Source organism: Miniopterus schreibersii, assembly GCF_964146895.1.
Source record: "Miniopterus schreibersii genome assembly, chromosome: 20".
NCBI lineage: Eukaryota > Metazoa > Chordata > Mammalia > Chiroptera > Miniopteridae > Miniopterus > Miniopterus schreibersii.
Window position 1 is genome coordinate 20,930,734 of NC_138122.1, and position 14,049 is coordinate 20,944,782.

Genomic DNA, 14,049 nt, shown 5'->3' on the forward strand with positions numbered 1-14,049 from the left:
CAGGCAGGGAGACCCCCCGGAGGCACACTGTAGCTAACACCAAAGCTAAGTTTACCATGAGTATAGGGGTGATTATCTCCTTTCCCTTTAAGACAGAAAAAAGCTCCGGTCATATCCTAGAGTTTCAGTGACACTGTGATGTTAAGAACAGAAATACCTAATTACCTATGTACCCAGTCTTTTGTTACTTGTTTTTTTCAAAATGCTTACAATCAAAAATTTAAAAACACGTACCATGAAAAGTCTCATCCATATTACCCATCTTCCAAATTCTCCATCCCCACTCCCTCCAGAGAAAAAAAGTTAGTTTCTTATTAGACTAAGCTGTTAGTCTCATTAAATTAAGTTAGTTAAAACAAGTTTCTTATCCTTCTAGGGACTTGTGCAAATACAGAGACAAAAAATATACTCTTATATCCCTTTTTGTTATCATTATAGTAGCATACTTTACACATTATTCTGAGTCTTGCTTTATGCACTAAGTAAAACTGCACACCTCAGATTATTTTCCCCATGTCAGTACATGGAGAGGAGCTTCTTGCATTTTTGTAGCTGTGCAGAGTTCCACAGATGTACCAGAATGTATGTAGCTGGTCGCCTCGCACATACCCTTGAGTTAATTCCCATCTGCTCTGACAACAGGGCAGTGAACACACTCGAGCATGCCTCATTGGGCTGGCATGTGGATATGATTCCTTAGGTGGGATTGCTGGGTCCAAGGGTGCACTGCAGGCAGGTCTTAATTTTGTTTCTTCTAACCCTTCCTCCACACTCCTCCTCCGTGGTGGCCCCGCAGCCTACAGAGAGCCTTATCTGTTTGTGACCCACTTCAACTCGCTCGAAGTGATTGAGATCCAGGCACGCTCCTCCCTGGGGTAAGCAGTGCCCTCCAGGCTCTGAAGAGCCCAGCTGTTGGGATAGGGGTCGAGGTCGGGCGCGTGTTTCTTCCTTTCCCACCTAGCAATGCAGCTAACCTCACTGCCGACTTTCCACAGGACCCCTGCCCGAGCGTATTTGGAAATCCCAAACCCACGCTACCTGGGCCCTGCAATTTCCTCGGGAGCTATTTACCTGGCGTCCTCCTACCAGGATAAACTAAGGATCATTTGCTGCAAAGGAAACCTCGTGAAGGAGTCCGGCACTGACCACCACCGGGGTCCCTCCACCTCCCGCAGGTACCGTGCCTCCTCTTCCTCATTATAGGTGCCAGGTCCTTTCTGCAAAGCAGAAGGAAATCTTGCTAAACAAGCTGGAGGTTTCCCAATATTCAAGCTCAAGCCACTCGTTTCCTTGAGTTGTACAGCATTGACGTGACATAGTCACAGTAAGTGCAGAAGAAGTTTTAAATGCCCCCTTAGGAAAGGTGGAAGAAAATGCCTGGCCTTTCCCTGGTGGGTGTTTTCAGTGGCTCTGTTTGGAATGGAGCATGAACTCCTCATTCATTGCTTCAGCAAATATTCTTCCGAGCTCGTTGGGCAGTCATGGGAGGTTCAGTGGTCAATAAGCCAGATGCATCTCCTCCCTGACAAAGCCCCAGGGTAGAGACACATTCAGCCGATTCCAGCACAGCCTAGAAGGGTGAGGCTGCCTTCGGGATCATTTACGGTACCGTGGGAGCTCAAAGAAGGGCCCCTGCCTGGACTTGGGGGTTCAGGGAAAATTTCCTGGAAGAAATGAGGTCCTATGTATATTTCCCTCTTTCTTTATATGTTTTGTGATTTTTTTTTTTTTAAACCAGGCATCTCAAATAATATAATGTGGTAACTCTGGAAATCTGATCCCCCTCCCTGGGCTTGTTGTTGCTGTTTATTTAGTGACGCCCCTAGACTAATTCTGTAAAGTTTGTATTCCTTGTTACGGCTGCCATGGAAGGTTCTGGGGATATGGTTTTTCTCATGAGGTAGCTCTGAATCAGGACAAATGAAAACCAGCCCTGAGAACAGTCTTTTCCCAGGAGTAACCAGCCTGGTGAGATGTGGTTTTCTGGGGAGCTTCAGCTCTGCCGGGCTCCCTCTGGTGGCGGCTACGCTGCTGGCTTCCACGCCTCCTGTGGCTACGAGGCTATTGCTTTCAACATTGCCACAGATCTGGGGAGAAAGCCATGGGAATAGGTGAAGTTAAGTGTCACAAAGCTTGTTCTTCCCGAGATTCAGCTGTTTTTCTTGCATAAACGCTCTTCGAATTGTTGCTTGCCTTTGGCTAATTTCTAGAGCTCTGGAAAGTTGATTTTGACCATGTCTGTCGGTGTTCTTGTTGCTTTTATGGAGGAACAGGTTTCCGGAGGTCTCGCTCTGCCACTGGAAGTGCTCTGCCCCTTCCCTTTAACAGGTGGTTGCACACTGTGCATACAGCAAACCTTAGCGTATTGTGGAGATTGCCCGTCGGTGTAAGAAGTATTTTTTCCTTCTTTTTAAAGCCTACATAGCATTCCTTCCCGTGACCTTGACTTACTTAATGGCCCCCTTCTCAGTGGGTGTTTGTTTGGGTTGTTTCCCGTCTGTTGCTATAGTAAATGGTTTTGCGCCTGTGTCATTTTGTCCTTCTGCGTGCTTAGGAATTTCGCTGTATGACAAATTCCTAGAAACGGCTGTGCATGTGTAATTTTGATAGATGTTGCTGAGTTTTCCTCCATGGAGGCTGAACCTTCCATAGCCCCACCAGCATGTGTGGAAGTGGGGCTGGGTACACAGATGAAAAAGGCACTTTTTATTCCGCAGGGATTCTCGGTTTGGTGGAGGGATAGCCTCTAATATTACAAAATGCTTCGATCTTGGAAGAGAGAGCCATCAGTTCAGTACTCCGAGGCGATGTCCGAATGAATAGTCTCTCTTTCTTCTGCTGAAATAGGGGTTAGTCAGAAATGTTTGGTCAGTGTGATTTGAATCCCAGGAACTTGCTGCATAACCAGCAGCTCCTACCCCTTGGCTTGACCTGACCTTAGGAGTGGCTGCTCAAAGAGCTGCAGTCCTCCCCTGGGAATTTCAGATTTTATTTAAGTTGTTCTTATTTTATTTACCTAGACTTCATTTAAGTAGTTCCAAGTCATGCCAAGAACAAATCAAAATACTGTAATTAGATTTTTTTCTCAATTGCCTCACTAGTTTGATGGCCAGGCATCTTCCTCTTGAGATTCTACAGAGTCTCTGTAATGAGTTACTTTTTCTGTAGTTGAAAATGGTTCCAGTTCTGTGAACACGGGACAGAAATAATGCTGTTGCTTTCCTGCTGCTGCCAGGCATGTCCGGAAAATCGGCAGTTAGTCTTTAGTTGCCTCTTGGCTTATACAGTTGTCTGCTAGCTGCAGACTGCTTTGGTGGGGTCAGAATGTAGAAGTCCGAATTTTGGAGGGATGGGTAGATGTGCTGTTTTTTTCTTTATTGTGTTTTCAATGGAGAAATACATCATCTGTTTACAAAATAGCTCTTGAAAATTAGAAGGAGTACAGATACTATAAAACAAAGTAAATTCCAGTCTCAAGACACTGTGTACATCATGCAAAAGCAACAGTCCGATATCCAGGTTGTGAAAACTAGAATTAAAAAATTGCTACATAGCTTGGCAAAACTGGGGTGCAGTTACAGAAAATGTTTAATAAACTGAATTTTTACCTCCAATGTGTAAACAAAATGACAAGACTAAATCTGGGCCTGGCGATCTCAGTCTAAATCTTGAAGCTACACTGTGGGCCTGGCCGCATCGCCCTGATCTGTTTAGCAGAGCGGGAAATGTAACTCTTTGCAAGAAGCATAAAATTGACGTGAAAGATCATTGTTATTAATGGATACGGAGATGGAAGATCGCCCGCTCCGCCTACAGTGATGGGCGTTTTCCTTCATCCTGTTAGTCTAAGCCGACATCCCCAGTGGCCTTCCTTAAGCCCTGCTTCTTCCTCCGGCAGTAAGCTCTCTCTCACTCACTTTATGATGGGCCCCTGCAGACACATTGTATAATTTCTCTTCCATTACAAACAGACTTAATGTAATTCTCCTACTCTGGATTCATTTTGTTATTTGTCTGCTATGTCTTAAAGCCACGTACCTAGAGATGAGTATAAACCTTGATTTCAAGCTGCTGAAATCTGAGTTACCACGTTCTGTTGCTGCCTACTCAGCACAGGAGCTTCTGGCTTTCTGAGCACTTGTTATCTGGATCTTCTCAGTTAAAGGTTGCACCGAGAAGCACGAGGATGACATGAACTATATACAACAAACTGACCGCTTATAAAATTATCCCCGCTCACCAACCTGTTTCACTGTCGAGCAGGAATTGGCAAACTTTCTCTGTAAAGGTCCAGCCAGAGAGTAAATATTTTCAGCATTGTGGGCCATGTGGTCTCTGTCTCAACTACTCAGCTCTGCTGTAGTGTGAAAGCAGCCATAGATGGTGCATGACCGGATGGGCATGGCTGTGCTCCAGTAAAACTTTATTTATAAAAACAGGCATCTGTCTGGATGTGGCCCTCGGCTTCCTCTAGTCTTTCTCCCCCAGTGGATCAGTGTCTTCACTGCCCAGTTGCTTTTGATTGTGGGCATTGACAAAAGAGATTCTGGTAAAGTTAGACCAATAATTGAAAAGAAAGAAAATTGATAAAATTATAACTGTTCTAAAGAGAAGGATTTAAATTTCAAGGAAAACAATAGGCCTTTGGGAAAAACAATGACTCTCACATATGTTCTAAGAGACGTAAGAGCCAACATCGGTGTAATTAAAGGTGCCAGGTAGCACGTTAGCGTACAATTATGCTGAGAAAATTAGAGCAAAATAAATCAGTATGAGATTCATACTTGGTTCCTTCTTAGACTCAGCATGCAATTGTAATTTAGATTTTTAAAATATCTAGGATAAAATAAATTTATTTTCCTTATTTCTCATTTTGCTTTAAGCCCCAATCAATGACCACAGGTCTCCAGGTGGATTCAGTATAAAATGTTCCCATTTTAAGTAGGTTGCCTTCTCCCAGCACTCGCTCTGCTCAGATAATGAGGACCCAAGTACCTTTTCTGCTCACGGAGGTGGGAAGGAATTGACTTGGAAGGAAGGCCGCTTTTTAGGTCTCTCTATTTCTCGATAGTGTTTCTTCAGAGAGGTGGTTAGGGACATATGGTCAGAAATCTTCATCTGAAACACCCAGGCCAGGACTAGGTGCAGGATCAGATTGGTTGTACAAAAAGGCATCAGTATTTTCTTTTGGGGGGGGGCAGGGGAGGGTCAGTAATTTCAACTGTTTGGTTATTAACCGTCATCACCCTTTGGGGCCAGGGAAATTTTTGAGCCAGCTGCACCGTTTTGATCTGCCCTGCTCAGTTTCCTAAATATATCAGGCCCGATCCCAGCCTGCAGTCCACTAGCTGGGGCTGTCACCCAGCCTGTTTGCGGGTCCTTTCTCTTGTCCGTACAACGCGGGTCCTGCTTGTTCCCAGCTTATAAGTGCTGTTGTGACAGCAAGAGCTGCGCACAGGGCTGGGCACACAGTAGGTGCTCTGACACCGGGAAGCTTGATTTTCTTTTGTCGTCATCTTTGCTTGCTTCTCTGCCCTCTGTACCCCAGTAAAACAGACAAAAAGCCTCAAGAACTCCAGATGGGCCTGTTTCCTCATAATCAGTGGTGGGCTGAGCATGGGGGTTTCTCAGAGAAGGAAAATGCCCCTTTGGGGTTGTGACTCCTCAGCTCCCCCTCCCTGTCCTGTTGCCAGCAGCCCCAACAAGCGAGGCCCACCAACATACAACGAGCACATCACCAAGCGTGTGGCCTCCAGCCCGGCGCCACCGGAAGGCCCCAGCCACCCGCGAGAGCCAAGCACACCCCACCGCTACCGAGAGGGACGGACAGAGCTGCGCAGGGACAAGTCTCCCGGCCGCCCCCTGGAGCGGGAGAAGTCCCCGGGCCGCATGCTCAGCACACGGAGGGAGAGGTCCCCCGGGAGGCTGTTTGAAGACAGCAGCAGGGGCCGGCTGCCTGCGGGAGCCGTGAGGACCCCCCTGTCCCAGGTCAACAAGGTGAGGCACCATCCAGAGGCAGAGGAATGGCCTCGGGAGCTGAGGCCCCTCGGGGCACCTGTTGTAAAAAGGAACTCGGTTACTGTAATTCAGATTTGGTGAGAAGGAAGATGTACTTGATTTCACAAAAGGCTACCTAAGCAATGGATAGTGTGTATGTGCGTGTGTATGTGTGGGCCAGAGAGGATCTGTCCCTTCCTCGGAGGCAACTGGTGTTGGCAGTTTCTGGAGAGTCTCTGCGTATAAGCAGACGTGTGTGTGTTCTCTCTTCTTACACACAAACGACATACGACACAAAATGTTCTGTGCCTTACACCTTTTTCAAACACACATGCAAATATACACCTCCATCAAGCATTTTGAGGAAGGCTGCACAGGCCCTGGTAGCAGTGGCTGTCTTCTAGAACTTTGAATCTTCCTCACTGCAGCTGATTTCCTGGATCGCATTTTTCTTCTGATACCATCTGCAGGTCACTGTCGCGCCCCTGCCTGTACAGACAGGAGAGAAGCCATCTAAATGTTTGTCTCTTATCTCTCCTGCTTTACTGATAACATGGTGTGTGTATGTAAAACAGTAGGAATACACACATAGCTTTTGGGGACTTTTCCGTGAATTTCAGTCCCTGACGGACTCCAAGCTCTGAGGGCTGGCTCCGCTAGTTGGTGCCACCCTGCCCAGCACTCCGTGTTAACCACCGAGGCGGGACCAGCTGCTGCAAGCTTCCTGTTTGGATTATGCAAAGAGCACAGCACTTTCTGGCCTCTGGTGGCTAAAACCCCTCCCTCTCCTTTTGTTCGCAGGTCTGGGACCAGTCTTCAGTATAAATCTGTCAGAAGAGCCAACTCCTCATCTTAATCTGCAGGAAAACACCAAACACACATGGAACTCTGCTGAAGGGGACCCCAGCGCATCTGCTCAGCTGCCCCACGGCACAGCTGGACCCAGACCCACCTCAGCACGGACACCCCTGCACCAGGAGGTGCGGGGGGCTGAGGCTCTTCGGAGCTGCAGCACCTTCCTGCGGCCATCCTGTCTGCACTTTGTTACTCTTACAAAGCATTCATAAACTTTTGTACCGAGCTCTAGCCTGTACCAGTTCATCAGAGGACACCAACCGGGCACCAACTGCGACGTGGTTAGAATCCTATTAATAGCTACTTTAAGATCCTAGGGTTGGTTTTTTGTTTTGTTTTGTTTTTTAGTTTTTTCCTTTTTTTCTTTTTTTTTAAAGACAACAGAATTCTTACTAGATTTGAATAGCAATGTATTTCCTGTTGTAGTCATTTTTAGCTAGATCACACCACCAGGTCTTTGCTACTGAAACGTATTATAGAAGAGTCCCTGCCAGTTGGCTAACCTCCTGCACTCACCTAGGTCCATTCTCGCCCTCGCCCATCCTCACAGATGGCCCTGCTTTACCCAGGGTGACATCTTAGCCAAATGTTTACTGTTCTCATTGCCTTTTATGGCCTTGACGACTTCCCCTCCCACCAGCTGAGAATGTATAGAGGTCATCGGGCCTCAGCTCGGAGGCAGTGACTTGGGGCCAAGGGACCTCGAGGAGCTTTTCCTCCCTGCCCCTAGTGTCATCTCCCCAGCCTGCTGTCCCCGCTTTCCATGTAGCTTTGGCCAGGAAAGCATGCAATAGATTCGCTCAGAGCCCAGCATCCATGGGTCTCTGGGCCCAGGAAGGGACTGGGGGCACCCACCTCCTGTCCGTGATGGCACGCTGTTCCCCGCCCTGGGATGGGAAGAGACCCGTCCGGGAGTTCTGCATGGCGGTTCACTGCATGTGCTGCCCCCCGACCTGGCTGCCCCCCTCGGGGTGCTCTGCCGATGTCCTAGCACCATACCATAGTTCCCGCCGAATCGAGACCCTCTTGACGACTTGCCAACTCACTGGCCACACAAGCTGCAGTCTGTAGCACTGAACAAACAAAAACCAAACGCTCAAGCCTTACGACCAGAGAAGGATTTCAGCAAACCACCACCTCACACGTTCACGCTTCCTGCCGACTCCCACGTGGATGACTCTGTTCACACAAAACCCAGCACGGTTCTACCCCACAAAACTGTGACTTCCCCAGCGAGCCTTCCCCTAGGGCTAGACTGAGACCGGGATGCTGGAGAAGGCAGCCGCAGCTCAGCTCCCCCCGGCCAGGGTCCGGAAGCCTCCTTAGGTGCAGCGACAGCGCGGCCCACCCTGTTTCCACCCTCTGGCGACCAGTCAATTCCCAGCGACTGGTAAAAAACCAACTTAGAGGCTTTGCGGTTGGCAAGCTAACTAGCGGCCTTACTTCTGCCTTTAATCTCCCACAAGGCATCTCTCGCTTCGGATTCTCCATGACTCTTAGGCACGCCTCCAACAACCAAGGCACATCCTAGGTAGGCTGACAGTAGACCCTTGTCCACCGCAGCGGGTGGACATGACCGTGTTCCAACCCATGTGTCCACAGTTCAGACCACTTTCCAGATTGCAGCCTGGCCCAAGTCCTGGCTCCTTCCTGCTCGTCTCTTAATCTAAGTGCTTTCTCATCTGAAACACCCATGACCCTCTGTGTTGTCTCACCCTCGGCCAGTGTCATGCTGTTGTGTTTTATGTATCGCTTAGAGTCTTTGGGGTCATCCTGTATCCCCTCCCTCCCCCAGGGCAGATCTGACTGAATGTTTGCTGAAGTTTTGTCTCTTGGTCCACAGCATTTGGAAAGGTCGCTGAAAACTGGTCTTTCAGTCTCGGCATTTCATTAGGATCTCCATGAGAAACGGGCTTCTAGAGTCCCGAACATGTATATCGTGTGTCCCATTTGTGAAATGCTTCCTGCTCTAGAACTAGCTCAAAAGACTGTACATATTTACAAGAAACTTTATATTCGTAAAAAAAAAGAAAAAAAAAAGGAAATTGAATTGGTTTCTACTTTTTTATTGTAAAAGGTGCATTTTTCAACACTTACTTTTGGTTTCAAAGGTGGTAGTTGTGGACAGCCATCTTCCCTGGAGGGTGGGGAGCTCCGTGTGACCACCGAGATGCCAGCAGGAAATATTGTAACTCGAAATTGCAGTCAAAACGCTTATTAGCATCAATAAGATTCTAGGTTTCCAAAAGTACAGGCTTTTTCTTCATTACCTTTTTTATTCAGGACGAGGGAAGGAACAATGCAAGATCCGCCTTGAGAGGAATGAACTTTGCTGTTGAACAATAGTGAAATAAAGCAATGATCTACAATGTTTGCTCTGGTGCAGTGACCTTTTTTATTTCTCGAGTGAGACCATAAAAATCCTAAGTATGGCGAGTGCCAGCTTAGGCCTGTTATCCTGGCTTTTGCTCCGGGGTGGTGGGAGCCACATACAGGCTGGGGCACGCTGCTTTCCCGGAATCGAGACTGGTGACGTTCTTTTCTGACAGTGGGACATTGTCAATGTTCGGTCAGTACTTTCAGTGAACCATGAAGTGGTTTGTTAAGGTCACTTTATTGGGCTGCAGGACTGGAAAGCTTAAGCAGCTGGGCCATTTTGAAAGGATTACTGGAGGGCGGATTACCCAGCTCACCTAGGATGCAGCCCATTGGGAAAACAGTCACCTTAAAATGTCTCTTGTCCCATATAAGGCCATGGGGATTTAAAGATGTAGATTTCCTTGGAGGGAGGGGCTCAAGGTCATTTAAAATGTAAATATTTCTGTTTTTAACGAGATGAATTTTTATAGTCTACAAGGAAATTTTTTTCTATGATTTTTTTTTTTTTTTTTTTTTAGTTCATTAATAAAACTTCACCTGATCCACACAAAAACATCACTTTTGGCAGTTGGTGATTTCCTCATGGTTCCTGTTGCTTTTAGTCTTTGGTTTTTATTTTCCAATGAAGTAACCTGACCACAGTTAAAATCTGACTTACAGGGTCGTATCTCACATGGCTTGTGACAAGAACTATAGTTGTAATTCTGTTCCTCTTATTTTACTGTTGGGGATAAAAATCTGCCCAAGGTCACAACTGTAGTAATGAAAAAAAAAATTCAGAAGATGAGCCAGTGAAATGTTGGAACCTTTCTCTCCTCAATAATACTAGAAAAAGTCCATTAAATACCAACCAGCCATTTCAGTTATTGTTCTGAGGGTTCTTGTGAGCCACAGAATACTTCATAAGTAAATGTGGTTTGTTCCTAAAGGGGTGTGACCGAAAGGTTCTTTAGACCCTAAGGAATGACCTCAAAGAAACAACCGATCACCCTGGCCGGTTTGGCTCAGTGGCTGAGCATCGACCTGGGATCCAGGAGATCTCGGTTTGATTTCAGTCAGGGCACGTGCCTGGGTTTTGGGCTCGATCCCAGCAGGGGGCGCGCAGGAGGCAGCTGATAATGACTCATCGATGTTTCCATCTCTCCCTTCCTCTCCCTTCTGCTCTCTGAAATCAATACAGACATTTTAAAAAAACACAAAAAATCGACCAATGAACCACACCATATTCCTGTGCCTCAAGCACAAAATTAGACGATACGTTTCTGCCCTTACAGCTTAATTTTCACAAGACTGGAGTCCGGCTGCATAGCAATTTTCATAACCACGAAACTTCAGGATTTGGAGACCTGGGCCAAAAAGGGATGGTTTGCTTAATGGGACTGAATAGCCAGCTTGTCTTCAGACCTGGGTCTCTTGAATGGTTTGCCCGAGGAAACATTCACTTGGATTTCACTCTAAAGCACTCACGCCAGGCCCACAGGGGTGGGGACTAGCTAAGCTTTCAGCCTCGTAACAGATAAATCAGCCTGTTCCAGGGGCTCTAAAATAGGGGTGACTTTGCTCCCCTCCCCTGAGGGCATTTGACGATGTCTGGAGACATTTTTGGTTGTTATCTAGAGGGTAGAGGCCAGGAATGCTGCTAAAAGTCCTACAATGCCCAGGACAGCCTCCCCCCCACACCCACCAAAGAATTATCGGGCCCAAAATGTCAACAGTGGCAAGGTTGAGAACCTTGGCCTGTTCCAGTCAGGTTTCTTTCATGGTAGTTTAAATATTGACTATAATGTCTGAGGCGTGGCGACAGTGGCTCTAGGCACACAGTGTTTATATATGAGAAAAACAGTTTATCACCTGCCTGATCAAATGTCGAAGCTTTATTTTCCCGAAGCTGGGAGGGTGCGGGCCGTGGAAATACGGTACCGCAGTGATCGCTTGGCTCTCCCTCGAGTCCATCAATGATTAATGGAACTGTTTGCCCGGAAGGGGTTGTTAGCTGTAGAGGAAAGAGCCTTGAAAGTGACTTTATTACTAGACACAGCTCGGGCTGCATTTCAGAAACGCGCAGGGGAGAGTAAGTTGACCCTGGGTGCGCGCAGCTGGAGCTGTCTCCTGTTTGCACTTGCTGTTGAGTTTTCCAGATGAGACGGGTGAATTCACCCCAGGAGGTTAGAAAAGGGAGCGGGATGGCCCGCAGCCTCATCCAGGCAAAGGCCCCTTAGCTGTGTTTAGGACAAAAAATATGAGGTGGTTGTGGGAGGTGACCCTGTTGGCGGAGCGCCGGGTTCATCCCGGGGACCTGGCCGGCCGCCGAGCTTGGGCTCTGGCTGCTGCAGCTTTTAGGATGCTAAGGGTCTGGCTTACAGCAGGGACGACTCAGGATGGCCCTTGCGGATGTTTTCATAATTAGCTGGAATGACTTGGGTTTTAGGAGAAAAGCATGTATGGTGCTTTCTGTTTTCTCCTGAAGACAATGACAGTTGGCGTTGCAGGGCGGGAGGCTGTAGTTTCTTTACTAATTTGCTGATCAAGGGAGGGACTAAGCAGGGACCACTTAGAAGCTGGAAAGCGGGGAGCCTCAGTCTTCAGGAATTCAAACCATCTGCAAACATTGGTGGGGGGAGGGTCAGGTGTCAGAACGGAGCGCAGCCTGGGAGATGAATCGGTGCTCGTCTGGAGGCAGCCGAGCTAAACAAAATGAAATGTTGCTTTTCTCTGAAATGGTGGACTCTCTGACCTCAGCTGTGGACGGCATCACTTTGATGTTCTGGGTTTCGGCCTTGGCCTCTGGAGCCGTGGAGCTCTCCTGAGCTTGACGTGCCGGCGCTTTTTCTGGCCCCTTAACTTCCCGTGCGCGCCCATGTCTATCCCATTCATGCGTTAAAGGCTTTGTGGCTCCCAGTGTGAAATGAAATGAACTCCAGGGACCATCTAGTGCTAGTCCAACCCCTCTCATTGGTTCAGGGGAAGAAATCAGACTAAGAGAGGTCATGCAATTTGCCCAAGGTCACCCAGCTAGTCAGCAACTGAACCGGACATCCCTGATCCCAGCCGTGTCCACACTCTGGGAGGGGATGCTGTGGTCCAGGAGGGAGGGCAGTGGCCTTGCCTGGGCCCTTTGATCTCTCGCTTCAGTATGTTGATATGTGGCTCTACTTACCCTGCAACACCCTTTTACATGTTAGTCATATAAAGGCCTTACCTTTGACTCCATAAATTCATTTGTATGTAAACTTCCTGAGGGGAAAATAGATCTTCATTCATCAGCAATTTCAGCTTCACCCATGTAACCAGTCCTCGCCCATAGGGGTCGGCTAACAGAGAAAACGTGAGTCCTGCCACCTCGGTTCTACACGTGGCTTTGCCCGTGATTTGGGGAAAGCAGGGTGTCCTTTTCTGCATCCGTGAAACAATCTCCGTTGCCTCTTGGGTATAAAGTCTTCCGCTGCGAGCAATCTCCTGGACCACAGGGGACTTCCTTCTGTGCTGCTTTTTAAAGAAAATGAAGTCGTTTAAATACACAGACAGCTGTAGCCAATGCTGACGCCGCTCCTCGAGTTCTGTGGTTGGAGCCCGTGCTCCCCCTTTGCAGTCATCTCTGCTGGGTCCCCCGTCGCCCCCGGGCTGCAGAGGACAATTACCGGGTTTGCTGGCTTCAAATTAGTTTTTATATTGGATTTTCAGGTTGGCTTCTCCTGAATTTTGTGGGTAGAGCCAATTTTCAGGCCGCATTTCCCAACTTCTCGGTTTCCTGCTGCAGCCCGCGGCCCATGGCTTCCTGAGCCCTGGCTCTGGTCAGCAGCTAGATGCTCTAATCCCACTCGCGAAGGGCAGTGCTGGGAAGCCCCACTCATGCGGACGCTTCCTGCCCACGTGTGGGTTCAGGCCCCGGCCCTGGACGCCCACCGCTGGGTCCTGGCCCCACCACCCACCTCCAGTCCCCACCATGGGCCTAGGGGCTGTGCTCACAGCTCACCAAACACAGCAGTGGTTCCTTCGTTTCTGGTGCTTGACTCTACCCTTTATACTTTTGAGGTTAGCTATAGATTTTCAATTGTATTTTAAAAATATTTTATCCAGATTTGGAAAGAGGATTTTTGCGTTTCTTTACTCTACCTTTCATAATCCTTACAGTCCCTAAAATCAAGTGTTCCCACATCACTTGGGCTTTTATTATTTATTTACTTTTAAAATGTGTTTGATTTTAGAAACAGCTGAGAGAACCATTGATCAGCTGCTTCCTGCCGCCCCCTACAGGGGATCGAGCCCGCAACCCGGGCATGTACCCTGACCAGGAATTGAACCCGTGACTTCTTGGTGCATGGGACAGTGCTCAGCTAACCAAGCTGGGCTTTTAGGGTGAGATGGCTGGTTACCCAGCTAGGAATGCTTCCTAAGCTACTCTCCCTCAAGGGGACCAGATGTCCCAGAGGTTCCCTTTTCTCTGAAATTCACTGAAATATTCCCTGACAGCAGGGAAGAAAGGCTTATGAAAAGGATACCTGTAACCTCCCATCTTTGGGGGAAAAGGGACAGAACCCCTTTTAGCTGATGAGAACAGCTCTGACTCCAGGATGTCCTGGTGGCTTCCAAGCAGCACCCTTGTGGTGCCTGATGAGTGAGAGGAAGCGAAACCTCTGACCTGGGGACACTGCCCACCTGCCTACCCAGTGACGCTCCCGCAGCCTCTCCTCAGCTTCCCCTCGCGACTGAGTTGTTCAAAGGGGCTCGATTTCCAGGCCCCTTCATAGCTTTTGAAATTGTGTGCAGAATGGGGGTCAGGGACTGGAGCCTCACCCCAGTGTGCGACACGATGGCACC

At 48.2% G+C, this 14,049-nt stretch overlaps 1 protein-coding gene across 4 annotated transcripts in view; it reads left to right on the forward strand.

Annotated features, from left to right (window-relative positions):
- The window catches only part of CIT (citron rho-interacting serine/threonine kinase), a 123,034-nt gene extending 113,811 nt beyond the window's left edge, over positions 1–9,223 (forward strand). For 2 of the 4 annotated variants that reach the window (XM_081123712.1, XM_081123714.1), the window contains exons 45-48: positions 797–875; positions 996–1,175; positions 5,697–5,997; positions 6,799–9,223. In XM_081123712.1, the coding sequence (XP_080979838.1) occupies positions 797–875; positions 996–1,175; positions 5,697–5,997; positions 6,799–6,822 (584 nt within the window). In that variant the 3' untranslated portion in view covers positions 6,823–9,223. Of the gene's footprint in view, positions 1–796; positions 876–995; positions 1,176–5,693; positions 5,998–6,798 lie in introns of all 4 variants that reach the window. The other 2 variants (XM_081123713.1, XM_081123711.1) reach the window with 1 other exon arrangement.
- Positions 9,224–14,049: the final 4,826 nt, after the last annotated feature.